The 12,529-nt window shown below is 56.3% G+C and overlaps 2 protein-coding genes across 2 annotated transcripts; one reads left to right on the plus strand and one right to left on the minus strand.

The window, feature by feature from the left end:
• Positions 1-595: 595 nt before the first annotated feature.
• On the plus strand, positions 596-5,376 carry VSIG2 (V-set and immunoglobulin domain containing 2). The gene is made up of 7 exons (XM_025465110.3): positions 596-777; positions 1,262-1,425; positions 2,020-2,227; positions 3,035-3,193; positions 4,112-4,231; positions 4,349-4,493; positions 5,190-5,376. The coding sequence occupies exons 1-7, from the start codon at positions 717-719 to the stop codon at positions 5,320-5,322; spliced, it is 990 nt and encodes a 329-aa protein (XP_025320895.1). The 5' UTR covers positions 596-716; the 3' UTR covers positions 5,323-5,376.
• Positions 5,377-5,654: 278 nt separating this feature from the next.
• Positions 5,655-12,181, minus strand: NRGN (neurogranin). The gene is made up of 4 exons (XM_025465111.3): positions 11,993-12,181; positions 7,152-7,378; positions 6,915-6,932; positions 5,655-6,505 (listed from the first exon to the last, which is right to left on the minus strand). Exons 1-2 carry the CDS (start codon positions 12,005-12,007, stop codon positions 7,157-7,159), a joined length of 237 nt encoding a protein of 78 aa, XP_025320896.1. The 5' UTR covers positions 12,008-12,181; the 3' UTR covers positions 5,655-6,505; positions 6,915-6,932; positions 7,152-7,156.
• Between the last annotated feature and the right edge of the window lie 348 nt (positions 12,182-12,529).

The raw sequence follows: 12,529 nt of genomic DNA on the forward strand, positions 1-12,529 counted from the left end.
GTAGACCATCAAGTCCTGCCCTCCATGTAGTGAGGGAAAGCCGGGCATAGGACCGGGTGCAGGCCTGCGCCCCAATTTTGCTACAGCCTGTCCTACCTCCTACCCAGGTGGCGTCTCCTCCAAGACTCAGTTTCTCTCCTGGAGAAATGGAGTGGCTCTGGGAGTGGGGAGGTGGCTCTAGTTTCCATGGAAACCCCTACCTCAGCAGGCAGTGATAAAGGTGCCAAAGAAGGGATCTCAGAGAAAAGGCCTGGGAAGGAGTAAGAATCTCTGGAGGGGTCGGGAAGGGAGGGTCTTGGCCTGGGCCTCATGCTCCAGGCGGGACCCCAAAGTGGTGACGCCCCGGTGGCCAACTCAGGTTCTCAGAATGCCTCCCTCTTCTTCCAGGGCGACTCTGGGTCTACAGAGAGTTCCAGATCTGATGCCTGCCCCGGGTGGGGAGGGTGCCCTTCCAAGCCCAGCGGGTCTGGGGACGGGGTGGTGGTGGCTGGCAGCTTCAGAAACTTGGAGGGAAGAGGGAGGAAGAGGGAGTAGGCCTACAAAGGCTCCAGTCTTGGGGCTGGAGGAGGGAGGAGCATTCCCTTACCTCAGGGACCGGCCTCTCCCCTTGTTTGCTCTGAGATAGCCAGTCTCACTCCTGCCCAGCCGAGGCTGCCCCCGTGGGTGCCGCTGTCCCTCCCACACACGCACCCACCCACCCACTGACTGGACACGCCATGGCCGGGCTTCCGGGGCTGCTCCTCTGCGCGGCCCTGCTGGGCTTCGTCTGCCTGGGCGGTGAGGAGGCCGCGGGGGGCCGGCAGGGCTGGGGGTACAGGCCGGGCTCCCCACTCCTGGGGCCTGCTGGCTCTGTGGGGCGCTGGGGGGCTGGGGGCGCTGGGGGGCTGGGGCCATCGGAGGTGGGCACTTGGGGGGGGCAAGCTGGGCCTCCCCGGGAAGGTCTCCACCTCCCCCCCCATTTGTCTTACCTCCCCGACAAACACACCCTCATACCGGGCCTCGGCTCCGTCCTTTTACCTACAAAACCCAGCCGAGCTGTGCGCTCCTCCCTCCCGGAAACCGAGAAGGGAGGGATTGGAAGGGAACTGAGCTCTGGAGGAGGAGGAGGAGGGAGAGGGTCCTCCAGTCTGGGCCCTGGGTGCCCCTAGTCTGGGCTGGACCCCCACATCACCCCCGGGGATCTAGGGCAGGGCCTCCCCTCCACCCCAGACCTGTGCCTTCCAGCCCTTCTCGGCTGGCCTCCCCTCTCTGTGTCCCCCAGCCCCCGGGCTAGCTGTGGAGGTAAAGGTGCCCGTGGAGCCCCTGAGCACCCCCGCGGGCAAGAGCGCAGAGCTGACCTGCAGCTACAGCACGTCCGTGGGAGACAACTTCGCCCTGGAGTGGAGCTTTGTGCAGCCTGGGAAGCCCGTCTCGGAGGCCCATCCCGTGAGCTGAGAGCAGTGGCAGGGAGTGGGGCTGGGGGAGGCTGGAACAGGGGGCCCAGCCAGGATGAGGGTGCGGGTCAGAGAGGGTGGGTTTGGGGATCGGCATGCTTGGATAAAAAAAAAAGAATGGATTCTTCCTAGATCTTAGCACCACAGTCTGCCTGCCGGGGTATCCCCTACAGGGCTCTGTGCATCCTCCTCTCCCCTACCTTCTACAAGCAACTCCCCTCTCCTAGTGCCTTTCCAGCAAATAAACCCACTGCTGTTGAGCTCTAGTGATTGTTAGTAGGATCAAATGATGCCCCTTCCAAGAATATCTGCATTGATTCCCCGCCCCCCAAATTGAGAACCATGCTTAGCAGAAAGCAAAACAACAAGCAAATAAATGAGCAAATAAAGTTCATTTAGCACCCAGGAAGGGATGGCATTTGGAGACAGATAGACCCTGCTGGTTCCTGCTCCAGAGCATTAGCTTCCCTGCCTGGTATACAAGGAGGGGCCTCGTATACTTTCTTATACCTGCTTTAAAGAAAGGACAGTAGAGTGGATGCCAGGCAGAAAAAGGCACACACGGGTGTCTTCTGCTTCTCCCCAGATCTTGTATTTCACCAATGGCCACCTGTATCCAACTGGTTCTAAGGCAAAGAGGGCCAGCCTGCTTCAGAACCCCCCCACAAGAGGGGTGGCCACCCTGAAACTGACTGATGTCCAGCCCTCGGATACTGGAACCTACCTCTGCCAAGTTAATAACCCGCCAGACTTCTACACCAATGGCTTGGGGCTAATCAACCTTACTGTGCTTGGTAAGGCAGCCTGGGGAGCCACCAGCCACCCCTGTATTGTAAAAGATTGCACTGGGCCTGCTAAGTCCACCCCCATATCCCCATTTCTAGCCCAAGCACACCCTGCTCCAACCTCGACCTCGAAGGAGAATACCTCCCTCCCCAAATCCTCTAATCTCCATAGTCCTACTCCTGCTCCACCCTCCACAAAGAATGCCTCCTTCCTCAGTCCCTAGTAACAAAGGGTTCAAGAGAGAGAAAACCCTTCCCTTTTATAGGGATCTGAGTCACATCCCCAACAACTCTCTCTTTGGAGGAACATCCCATTTGTAGCTCAGATTCTTTCTCTCCTTAGGTCAGTGGCAGAGAAGGGAAGTGGCCATTAAAGGAACAAGGGCCCCTGCCACTAAGGCACCAACCTTGTGTTCCAAGTTTCTCGCTCCACCCCAGAACCTGCTCAGAGATGAGCAAACAGAAACTCTTAAAGAGGCTGGGGATGTCTAGGTGGAAAAGTGAAGATTTAGGAGGTGTGTAACAACTGCATTCAAATAGCTGAAGGTTTGTCCTGGGGATGAGAGGTTTTTCATTTCTCTTTGTGGACAGAAATTGGGACCAAATGGGTGGATGTTGTATTAACACAGATTTTGGCTCAGCACGAGGAAGAATTTTCTAACAATCAGAATTTCCAATAGTGGGAATCATTTCCTGGGGATGCAGTGGGACGTGACCAGAGGTGGACTACTATTTGGTCAGAGCAGGAAATCTAGCACTTACTGGGTGGGGAGGGGAGCTAAGAGATGGCTAAGGTACTTCCTGTGATTTCTGCAGTGCCCCCCAGTAGTCCCTCCTGCAGTGCAAGTGGGCAGACCTCCGTGGGGGGCTCTGCTGCACTGAAGTGCAGCTCTTCCCAGGGAGCCCCCAGGCCAGTGTACAACTGGGTGCGCCTCGGATCTTCCCCTGCACCTTCTCCTGGCAGCATGATGCAAGGTAAGGGCCCAGGGCATGGGGAAAGGGGGACTCAGGATCTGAGCAAATCTGGTCTCTAAACTCCACACACCCACCCTTCTCGGTTCTGTCCCTGTGGGTGTGAGAGAAACGGCTCTACATTTCCCTGCTTCTCTCTTGGTGTCCTTATGGTTCCCTCCTGTCTGCCTCCCTGCAGTCTGTGGCTCCGCGGTCCTGGGAGCATTTCTTGACTTGAATGTCCTCTGATCTCTTGGAAGACAGTGGAAAGCAGGGGGTCTTCTATGACTCCCACATCTGGGGGTTTCTTAAGGGTTGTGAATCATTTGTAAGCTTCCCAGAGAGGAAACTGAGGCAGAATAGCATGGACTGGCTGGAGTCATGTAGTCAGCATCTTGGGAGGAACCATATCATTGGGTAAGAGCCTTGGCTCCTGAGCCTCCTCATGCTTGTTCCAGGGCCCATCCCTTGCCCCAGCCCCAGCCCCAGCCCCAGCACACCCCTTTATCAGTGCATAGAGCCCTCCAGACCATCTGGTGTGTGGTCTGCCTTCTAAAGGGAAGGCAAGCAGCTTAGTAAAACATTTGGGTGAGCTTTGAGCCGCCCCAGAAGATACAGTTTCTAGCAATCAAGCCTTCTCCCCCCCACCCCCAACCAGGAACCTGACATCACCCCAATTCCAAGAGTGTGCTACCTCCCCCTCCCCTGAAAAGGCAGCTGTGTAGGGTGGAAAGAGCATGGAAGTAGCAGCAGCTTTGGCACTTCCTTCCAGGGTCACCTTGGATAATCACTCGCCTTCTCTGAGCCAGTTTCCCCCCTAATAAATGAGGTTAGTCCCTTCCTGACAGGACTGTTGCAAGGGTGAAATGAGACATGCCTTCAACCGGTAGCTGCTCACTGTGGGTTGAGTGAATGATGGAGCACTTCCTCCTTACCCTCTAGATGAGGTGTCTGGCCAGCTCATTCTCACCAATCTCTCCCTGACCTACTCTGGCACCTACCGCTGTGTGGCCACCAACCAGATGGGCAGTGCCTCCTGTGAGCTGACCCTCTCTGTGACTGGTAGGGGATGCGGGGCAGAGGCCCCGCTGGCGGGCCTGGGCTGGGGAGGCTTCGCCAGAAACCTGAGGGGGGTGGGCCAAGAAGGTCTGCAGCTCTGAGTTTCCCATGTCCCCTTAGACCCATCCAAAGGCCGAGTGGCTGGGGCCTTGATTGGGGTGCTCCTGGTCGTGCTGCTCTTGTCAGTTGCTGCATTCTGCCTGTTAAGATTCCAGAAAGAGAGGAGGAAGAGGCCTAAGGAGACATATGGGGGCAGTGACATTCGGTGAGCGGAGGGCTGGGTGGTGGTGGTGTGCGGACGAGAGACAAGGGCTTGGGTTATGAGTAGGTGACTTCAGCCCTCAAACTCTGACATCTGTAGGGTTGTTTTGGGGTGAGCAGTGCTGCTCAGCTCTGGGATTTGGTGGTGGGGGTGGCAGTACAGCAAGTATATTTGCGTGTGAGGGTGGAGGACTTGGTTCACCGCTTCCCTTACCCTCCTCATACTAAGAGAATTTCTCAGGTTTTAAGGCTTTTTCCTATACATATACGGGATATGGATGCCGGGAGTTAGAGCCTTCAACTGAGTTTAGATCTTCTGTGTGGGGTAGTAGGGAAAGGAGAGGCAAACGCCACTTCAGTCATCCACCTTAGCTGTCAGTCCTGGGGTCCAGAATAGGAAGCAGAGCAATATTTCTCAAAGTGTGGTCTTTTGATTACCTGGACAGAAAATACCAGGCGCTTCTTAAACATTCAGATTCACGCTACTTCCTATCCCTCCTGAAGCAGTGTGCGTGTGGTGTGTGTATGTGTGTGTGTGTGTGATGGGGCCTGGAATCTTCATTTTAACTCCAAATCCACAGATGATTTGCATGCACATTAAAAATGTAAAGTCCTCAGGTTAGAGGATGGGGGGGGAATGGGGGGGGATCCTCTGAGGGATGCTTTCAGCCTCCACTAAAAATTTTCTTATGTCTATCAGGGAGGATGCCCTTGCTCCTGGGATTTCTGGGCAAACTTCCGTGAGAGCCGATTCTAGCAAAGGGTTCCTGGAGAGGCCCCCCTCTGCCGGCAGTGCGACAACCACCAAGTCCAAGCTTCCTATGCTTGTCTGATTTCTCCCCCTATCCTTAAGGGGGAATATCAAGAATTAAAGCCCTTGGGTACCATGCTGTTTCCCCTTCTTCTCTTCTGGTGGCAAAGCAAATCCCCCCAGGCGGCACAAAAATACTACCAGCACGGGAAAGAATGGGCTTGGAGTCCTAGAGGTGATGCTGCGGGTGGGAAGTTTGGTTGGCGGCCAAGACAGTGGGTTTTAACCAAGGTCGTCCTTGTCCCCTCGTCCCCGTCCTCCCCTCCGCTCTTTGGTTTGGTCAAGGGAAGTCCGCTCAAGCTTCAGGCGATGGCCTGGTGCACCCAAACTCCCTCGCCTCCGGCACCCTCTGAATACTTGGACATTCCTCTTTATTGTTCACATTCCAACCCAGCACGGTCACATGCACACACGGAGATAAAAATCCTTCGGGCCACAGCCCCAGGAGCCCGGCGGGGGGCGGGGCTAGCAGGGGCGGGGGCGGGGCCGCGGCAGACTCCTCCTACCGAGCCTCCCCGGCGCTCGGCGTTTGCATAAACCAGGTGAGAGCTGGAGAGGCGGCTCTCGGGGTGCGCTGGGGGGGGGAAGCAGATTACAGGCAGGCGTGGGGTGAGGGCGCGAAATGGGTACTTCTCTTAGGATCAGAGCAATAGGTACTTCCCTTAGGATCAGAGCAGGAGGTATCCGACACCATGAAAACCCTCTTCCTCTCTCTCCTCGCCCCAGAGCCAAAGTTCCGGGGCGCGGCTGGGGCGCGAACAGCGCAGAGACGCAGAGCGCCCCCTTTAGCTGCGCACAGAACGGAAGGACTTTTTTTTTTTTTTAAGTGAGTGTACTTGGGCGACGCTTAGGGCGCCCCCCGCAGTGCGCGCAGGGAAGTGCACGGCGGCTGCGGAGGCAGAGCTGCATGCGGGGCGCGGGCAGAGGTGGGCGAGAAGCAAAAGAAGGAAGACAGGAGAGCGCGGGGCTTGGGGTTTGGGGCTCGGGTGGGAAGGAGGGGCGAGTGGGGACCGTACTAGCCCGGAGGACTAACTAAAAGGGCGCGGGGCTTAGCGACTCCTCGACGGAGCCTGCCTGGGAGAGGGAGTCCAGGGACGCGGGGAGGGCTCCTGAAGCTGGCAGGTGGTGGGAAGGAGAGGATCACAAACACGGCAGGGAAGTCTCGTCACTGCGAAGGGGACGCGGCATCCATCTCTCCTCGGCAACTGCGAAGAGAGAAGGTCTGAGCACCTGCCCTCCTGGCACCTCCTCTCCCCGGTCCTGCCCCCCTTCCTGAGCCAGGACACCGGGGCGGCGAGCGCCAGGGGACCCCAGTCACCCAGAACCGCCCGCCCCCCCCGCCCCCCGAGTCACTGAGCGGAAAAGAGCCGGCGGCCTGTGCGTGCGCGCCCGGGGTGCTTATAGCCTCAGGCCGTGTTCGCGCGGCCAAACCCGGGTGGCCGCGTTTCCGTGTCGGCCCAGGGGGGTCCCCGCCGCAGCCTCGGGCGTCCGGATGTAGCAAACCCCGCAGGCTGGGGGCGGGGGCGAGGGCGGGTTAGAGGGCAGGGTGGGGGATTTGGTCCTCCCCCCCCCCCCCCCCGGGGCCTTGCACCCGCTGGCGAGGGTATTCTTTACCTTTGAAAACGCTCAGTTCTTCGGTCCAGGGCGGGGCAGAGGGAGGAGGAGAGAGGGGAACAGGTGAGCTCTCGGCCTCCTCCCGGCCCTCCCCCCGCCCCCCGCCTCCCCGTCTCCGAGGTTAGGCCCCCACCCTTAGCTCCCTCTGCACCCCGCAGCCCTCCCCGTGGTCGTCGAGCTCCTCGGGTGGGGGAGAGCGGTCCCGGCTTTGGGGAGGGCAGCTGCCGCCCGCCTCACCTGGCCTAGTCTCCGCTGGGGCCGCCGCCCGCGCCTCCCCGGGCGCCCCCAGCTCCGCCCGTTCCCCCGTGGCCCGGGCCCTTCCGGCCGCGCTCTCCACTCTTTATCTTCTTCCGCGCCATGTGGCCCCGGAAACTCGCCTGGATTTTGGCAGCGGCTGCGTTGGCGCCGGGGTCGTCCAGCGGGATGTCTAGGATGTCGTCGTCCGGCTTGGAGCACGCGCTCTCCTGGGGGCGGGGCGGGGGGGCACTCGTGGGGTGACTGGGCTGGGACCCCGCGAGGGTGGGGTGGGAGCAGAGCCTTGGGGACCTGGACCAGGGCGGCGCGCCCGTGGGAAACGCGGGGAGGGGAGGAGGGGTCGCGCGCTGGTGTGTGTGTGTGTGTGTGTGTGTGTGTGTGTGTACACCTGTGCGCGCGCCTGTGTGCACGTGTGCGTCTGTCCCTCCAGGAGAGCGGCAGGCAAAAAAGTTAGGGTGGGGGGGTCAGGTGGGCACAGCTGTTTCCAACACAGCAAACAGTCGCGCGCGGTGGCAAGGGGTACAGGACCGCCGGATGGCCCTGCGCGAGCCAAGGGTCCTTTCACCATCAGCTGAGCTGCAGAGCTGCAGAGCTGATGGAGCGTGGGCCGGGAGGAGCAAAGTGAACAGCAGTAAGGTCTCCTGGAAGTGGCCTCTCCTGCCCCTGTCCTCAGAGGCTGCCTCCAGCTCTGAAGGGCCCCTTCGGAGTCCAGGATTCCCTGGGACAGGGTGTAGAAGAATCAGGCTAGTCCCTAACCTGAGGAAAATCACACCAGGGCTCAAAGCTGGAATTAGGGTGAAGGTGGGGCTAACACCCCCCCACCCCCCACCCCAGTGAGTCAGCCTCCCTCCACCTGGGACTAGAGGCCCAGAGACTGCTTTGCCAGGCTGTGGATTCTTTCCTCTCCAATGCTCCCCAGGAGGTAGGCAAACACAGAACAGAGGAGGTGGTCTGGAAGGAAGAAGCTACGGAGAAAAGGCTTCAATCCAAAAAAAGGACAAAGGAAAGATAAGGAGGAGCAAGAAGCCCTTTGCGTTGTGTGCTCCTGAAGAAAGAGAGTATGACAGTAGCTACTCACTAAGCACGCCTGTTGTTCCAGGCACAGTAACACAATGTTTTGCAGAGGTTATTTTGTTCGGTCCTGGCAAAGCTATGACGTACCTTTTATCACTATCCTAGTTTACTTCTAATAAAACTGATGATTTAAGTGTTTATAAACCTGACATGAGGTCACGCAGATAGTTACTAGTGGACCTAAGATTCAGACTCTTGTATGTCAGAGGCCCGAGTATATTTTCAACCCCTATTCTGGAGGATAAGCAAAGGCAGTCAAGAAAAAGAGCCAAGCTCTACCTCTTGTTACCTAATGCTTTCTTATCAGGATCATAATACCTGCCTCTAGGGTGGTGAGGAAGAATAAATAGCAAGATCTACACCCAGTTTCTGGCACAATCTAGTTGCTCAATAAATGGTAGCTATGAGGACGATTCTTTTAATTAATAAGTTGATGTGAAATAGTTGTTTTTGTAGGCCAAAGGTGGCCAGATAAAAATAATTTCATATGGTTCAGCCTGTAATAATCACATCCACCCCCATGCCTCAGGTTTCTATCTCCCACAGCCTGCCCTAGCTGAGATAGGTGAGGGTTAGGGAACCGAGAAAGTATTGCTTTTAGAGGTAAGGCTCTGAAATGGAGAGGGCCTCAGTCCCTGAGCCCTTCTGTTGCTTAATATTATGCACAGCATTAATGTGGGTTGGGCTGGAGATGGTTACTGAGGGAGTTAGAAAGGCATTTCTCTTTTGATCTGACCCTCTGGCATCTAGGAATTGTCTTTCTTTTCTTTCTTTCTTTCTTTCTTTCTTTCTTTTTCTTTCTTTCTTTCTTTCTTCTTCTTCTTTTTTTTTTTTCCTAAGGACTTCTACTGCTTTAAAAATGGCTTCCCCTCATCATACTTCGCAATGCTATTTTCATTTCCTGGGCTTCTGAGTGCTGCAATTTGTGCTCAAGATGCCCACAATTGATTTAAATGCAGTTAAAGGGAGTTATTAAGAAGCCAGTGTGATTGTGGAGGGGATTGACCCTTTTTGTCTTTGCAGGTCTAGTTCTCTCTCTCTCTCTCTCTCTCTCTCTCTCTGACATCTTAGTCTCTACCTGTAATCAGAAATGACTCTTCTGGGTTCCTTGCGTCTCAGAGCTCATGCCCCTGTTGGGATATCCTTAGGGAACAGTGAAGCTTCTCCTCAACAGAGGACAATGATTAAAAAAAAATAACCCAGCACAACAGCAACACAAACCCATTCCTGACCAACCTATCCTTGGCCAGCAGCTATGGGGGAAGGGGTATCTTCCCCCATCCATGCTATGACCAACCTGCTATCTCTACCCACCTCAGCCAGATCCAGAATGGAAACCTGGAACTCCATACAGGCCAAGCCACCCAACACACTGCTCCTCCCCTAAATCACCTCTCTTTCCCTCCAGCTGAATTCTCAGGGCAGAGGTGCTAGATGGCCTGTCCAAAGGCAGAACTGGAGAGAAAATAAAAGGAATCCAGGAAGGGTTGTGGTTCTGGGCTGGTGCCTTCTAAAGCCAAGATTTATGGTGTGTGCCTGAGAGCTCCATATAACCAGAGGTGGAAAAATACACTAGTGAGTAAAATAGGAGCCATGGCTTCTGGTCCCAGGTGGGCATATCACTGCACCTCTGAGGGTCTCAGTTTCTTCTGTCGCAACTAGAACTCAGCTTAGAGGAATAAATTATTTAGGTCCCCAATCCTAAAAGCCTTAAGAATTATCTCTGCCTATTGCTTATTACATGCCAGGCCCTGTGCTTGCACACATTACCTCACTTAATCCCCATTTCAGAGGTCAAAAAAACAGCCTCAGAGACATTTTGTAACTTACCCAAGGCCACAGAACTAACAAACTGTGATGGGATTCAGAAGCCTGCCTGTTAGCCACTGCCTCAGGGCAGGTAATTGTTTATATGAGTTCAGCTAGACCAGGCCAACTAGACTAAGCAACAGCAAGGAGTAGGATCCAAAAAAAAAAAAAAAAAAAAAAAGTCTCTTTGCCTTTTCATATTAAATAAATGGAGGGAAGTCATATATATGTGACCATGTAAATCAACAACTGGTACATTTGAATCAGCAGCTCTGCCTCTTAAAAAAAAAAAAAAAAAAGGCTGTTTTCTTCTCATTTCTGTTTGAGCCTCCTTCCCAAGGGGCAAGAAGGTAGTAAGGCAAGACTGTTTCCCAAACACCAGGTCAGATGGTCAGCAAGGAGAGCCCCAGGATGAGAGATAAAGAGGGCCCTTCCTTGGAGTGCCTGGCTGGCTCAGTGGGTAGAACATGCGAAGGGAGTTGACACGGGGTGGGGGTGGGTGTAGAGCCTACTTTAAAAAAAGAAAAAAAAAAAGAGGGCCCTGCCTCTAGACCCCAGATGCACTCTGTTCTCTACATGTCCCAGCCCCCTTCCAGCTGAGTCCACCTCCACAGAATGGGGATGGGGCAGAAAGATGCTCAGTCCCAGCCCTGTCCCAGCCCTCTGCCCCCATCACCTCTTCTCTCTTTTCTTGCCCCTTGCACAGTCTGACAATGGTGCCATCTCCTGTTTAGTCCTTTAGCCCTTCGGATCTGGGACAGGGCCTCATAGGGCGGTTGTGATGATTAAATATAAAGTTAGATACACGGTAAGCCTTCACCAGTTGACCAATATTATTGATATTAGTGAGTCAAAGTCATAAGAACAACCACAATGATGTGCCCCTATGTTCTTTCTCCCTCTTGGTACCCAGACATAGGGAAGTCTCACCTCTTCTAAAGTGTGCTGTTCTTTCCTTCCAAACCTCACTTTTTTTTTCTTTTGTAAGCCATAGGGTGGAGGGTGGGGAGCTGGCAAAGTCATAACCTCTCGTATCATTAACTGGGTTGACTGAATGACAGAGAATGCAAGGACTTTGGAGTAGTCTTTCTCTATATGTATAGGGGCTAAAAATAATGATTAAAAATAAAAAATATATATAAACACATTTAATAGACGTATGATCACTGTACTCCGCTAGTGTGCTAGGAGCCAGGTCCTGTGCCAGGCGCTTTCATACCCAAGTCACCTTAACAGCAACCTACTTTGGCATCAGGCACTCGCAGCATCCAGGTCTCCGTGTGGGCGCTGACAAATTGCAGACACTTCCTTGCCTCGCCAGCAGGGCTCTCTCGCGGTCACTTCACCCAGCCCCCTCCGGGGCTAGAAGGCGTTGGGGGACGGGCCAACCCCTCCCCAGAACCTCACTGACGAGGCTCTCTGCTGCCCAGCATCACTCCTGAGCTAACCAGGGTGGACTGACTGCCCCCCCTCCCGTCCCTGCGCTGGACGGTGCACCAGGGTCACGGAGATCATCCTGTCTGCCCACCCACGGCGGTGGCAGTGGGATGGGGAGTGGGGTGAGGGCGAAAGCCAGGGTAAAGGACACCGAAAGGAGTCGCCGCAGCTTGGCTGCAGTCTACAGCGTCTCTCTGGGGGTGGGTGTTGGGAAGTTCCTCTTCTCGTCTAACCTGCAGCCGAGCTCCCCGTCCAACCTAGACTGCCTGGCGAATGGGCGCCCGGACGCCCCCGCGAGTTGGGGAGCATTTCGCCTAGGGCTTCCAAGTCAGGCGGGTACCTTCCACCACCCACCACCCACGTCTCAGCAGGCGCCCCTTATTGCTCCTGGGTCTTCTGCACCCGCAAGGCGCTTCCATCCCTTACTCTCCCTCCAGGGGGTTCTTGGGAGCCCCTTGCCCCGGATCGAGCCGAGCGCCGGTCCCCACGGCCCTCTAACTTACGGTGCAGCAGTCCATGCTGGTGTTGGGGGTCCTTGGCTGGGGCACGGGCTGGCGCAGGGCGGGGGTGGGGTCTGGGTGGTGCTGGGTGGGGACTCGGGGGCCTCGGCGCGCCCGCTGACCAGCGCCGCGGCAGCCGCTCCGCTCCCGGGTCCTCTCTCCCGCGCTCCGCTCGGCTCGCGAATGTAACCTGAGCCCTTCGGTCGGGAAGCCAATCAGGAGGGGCCCTCGCCGGGTGGGCGGGGACTCTGCCGCGGGGACCACGCCCCCTCCGCGCTCCCCCCGCCCCCCGCCCCAACCCCTCCGCCTACGCGCTTCCATCCCTGCCTCCTACACACCCCAGCCTCCCAAATCCAGCCCCCTGTTTGGCGAGGCGGCAGACTGCCAGGCAGATTCATGCCGCCGCGGGCAGAGGGGGGCCCCCGACACCCCGGGCACAAATACACTCACATCTGGGCGCGGCACCCCTCCCGCCCGCATGCGGAACACCACGCACCCCTCACCCACCTCCCCAGACTTCCACAACTTAGCTGGAGTCCC

Source organism: Canis lupus, chromosome 5, assembly GCF_003254725.2.
Source record: "Canis lupus dingo isolate Sandy chromosome 5, ASM325472v2, whole genome shotgun sequence".
In the NCBI taxonomy this organism is placed as follows: Eukaryota; Metazoa; Chordata; class Mammalia; order Carnivora; family Canidae; genus Canis; species Canis lupus.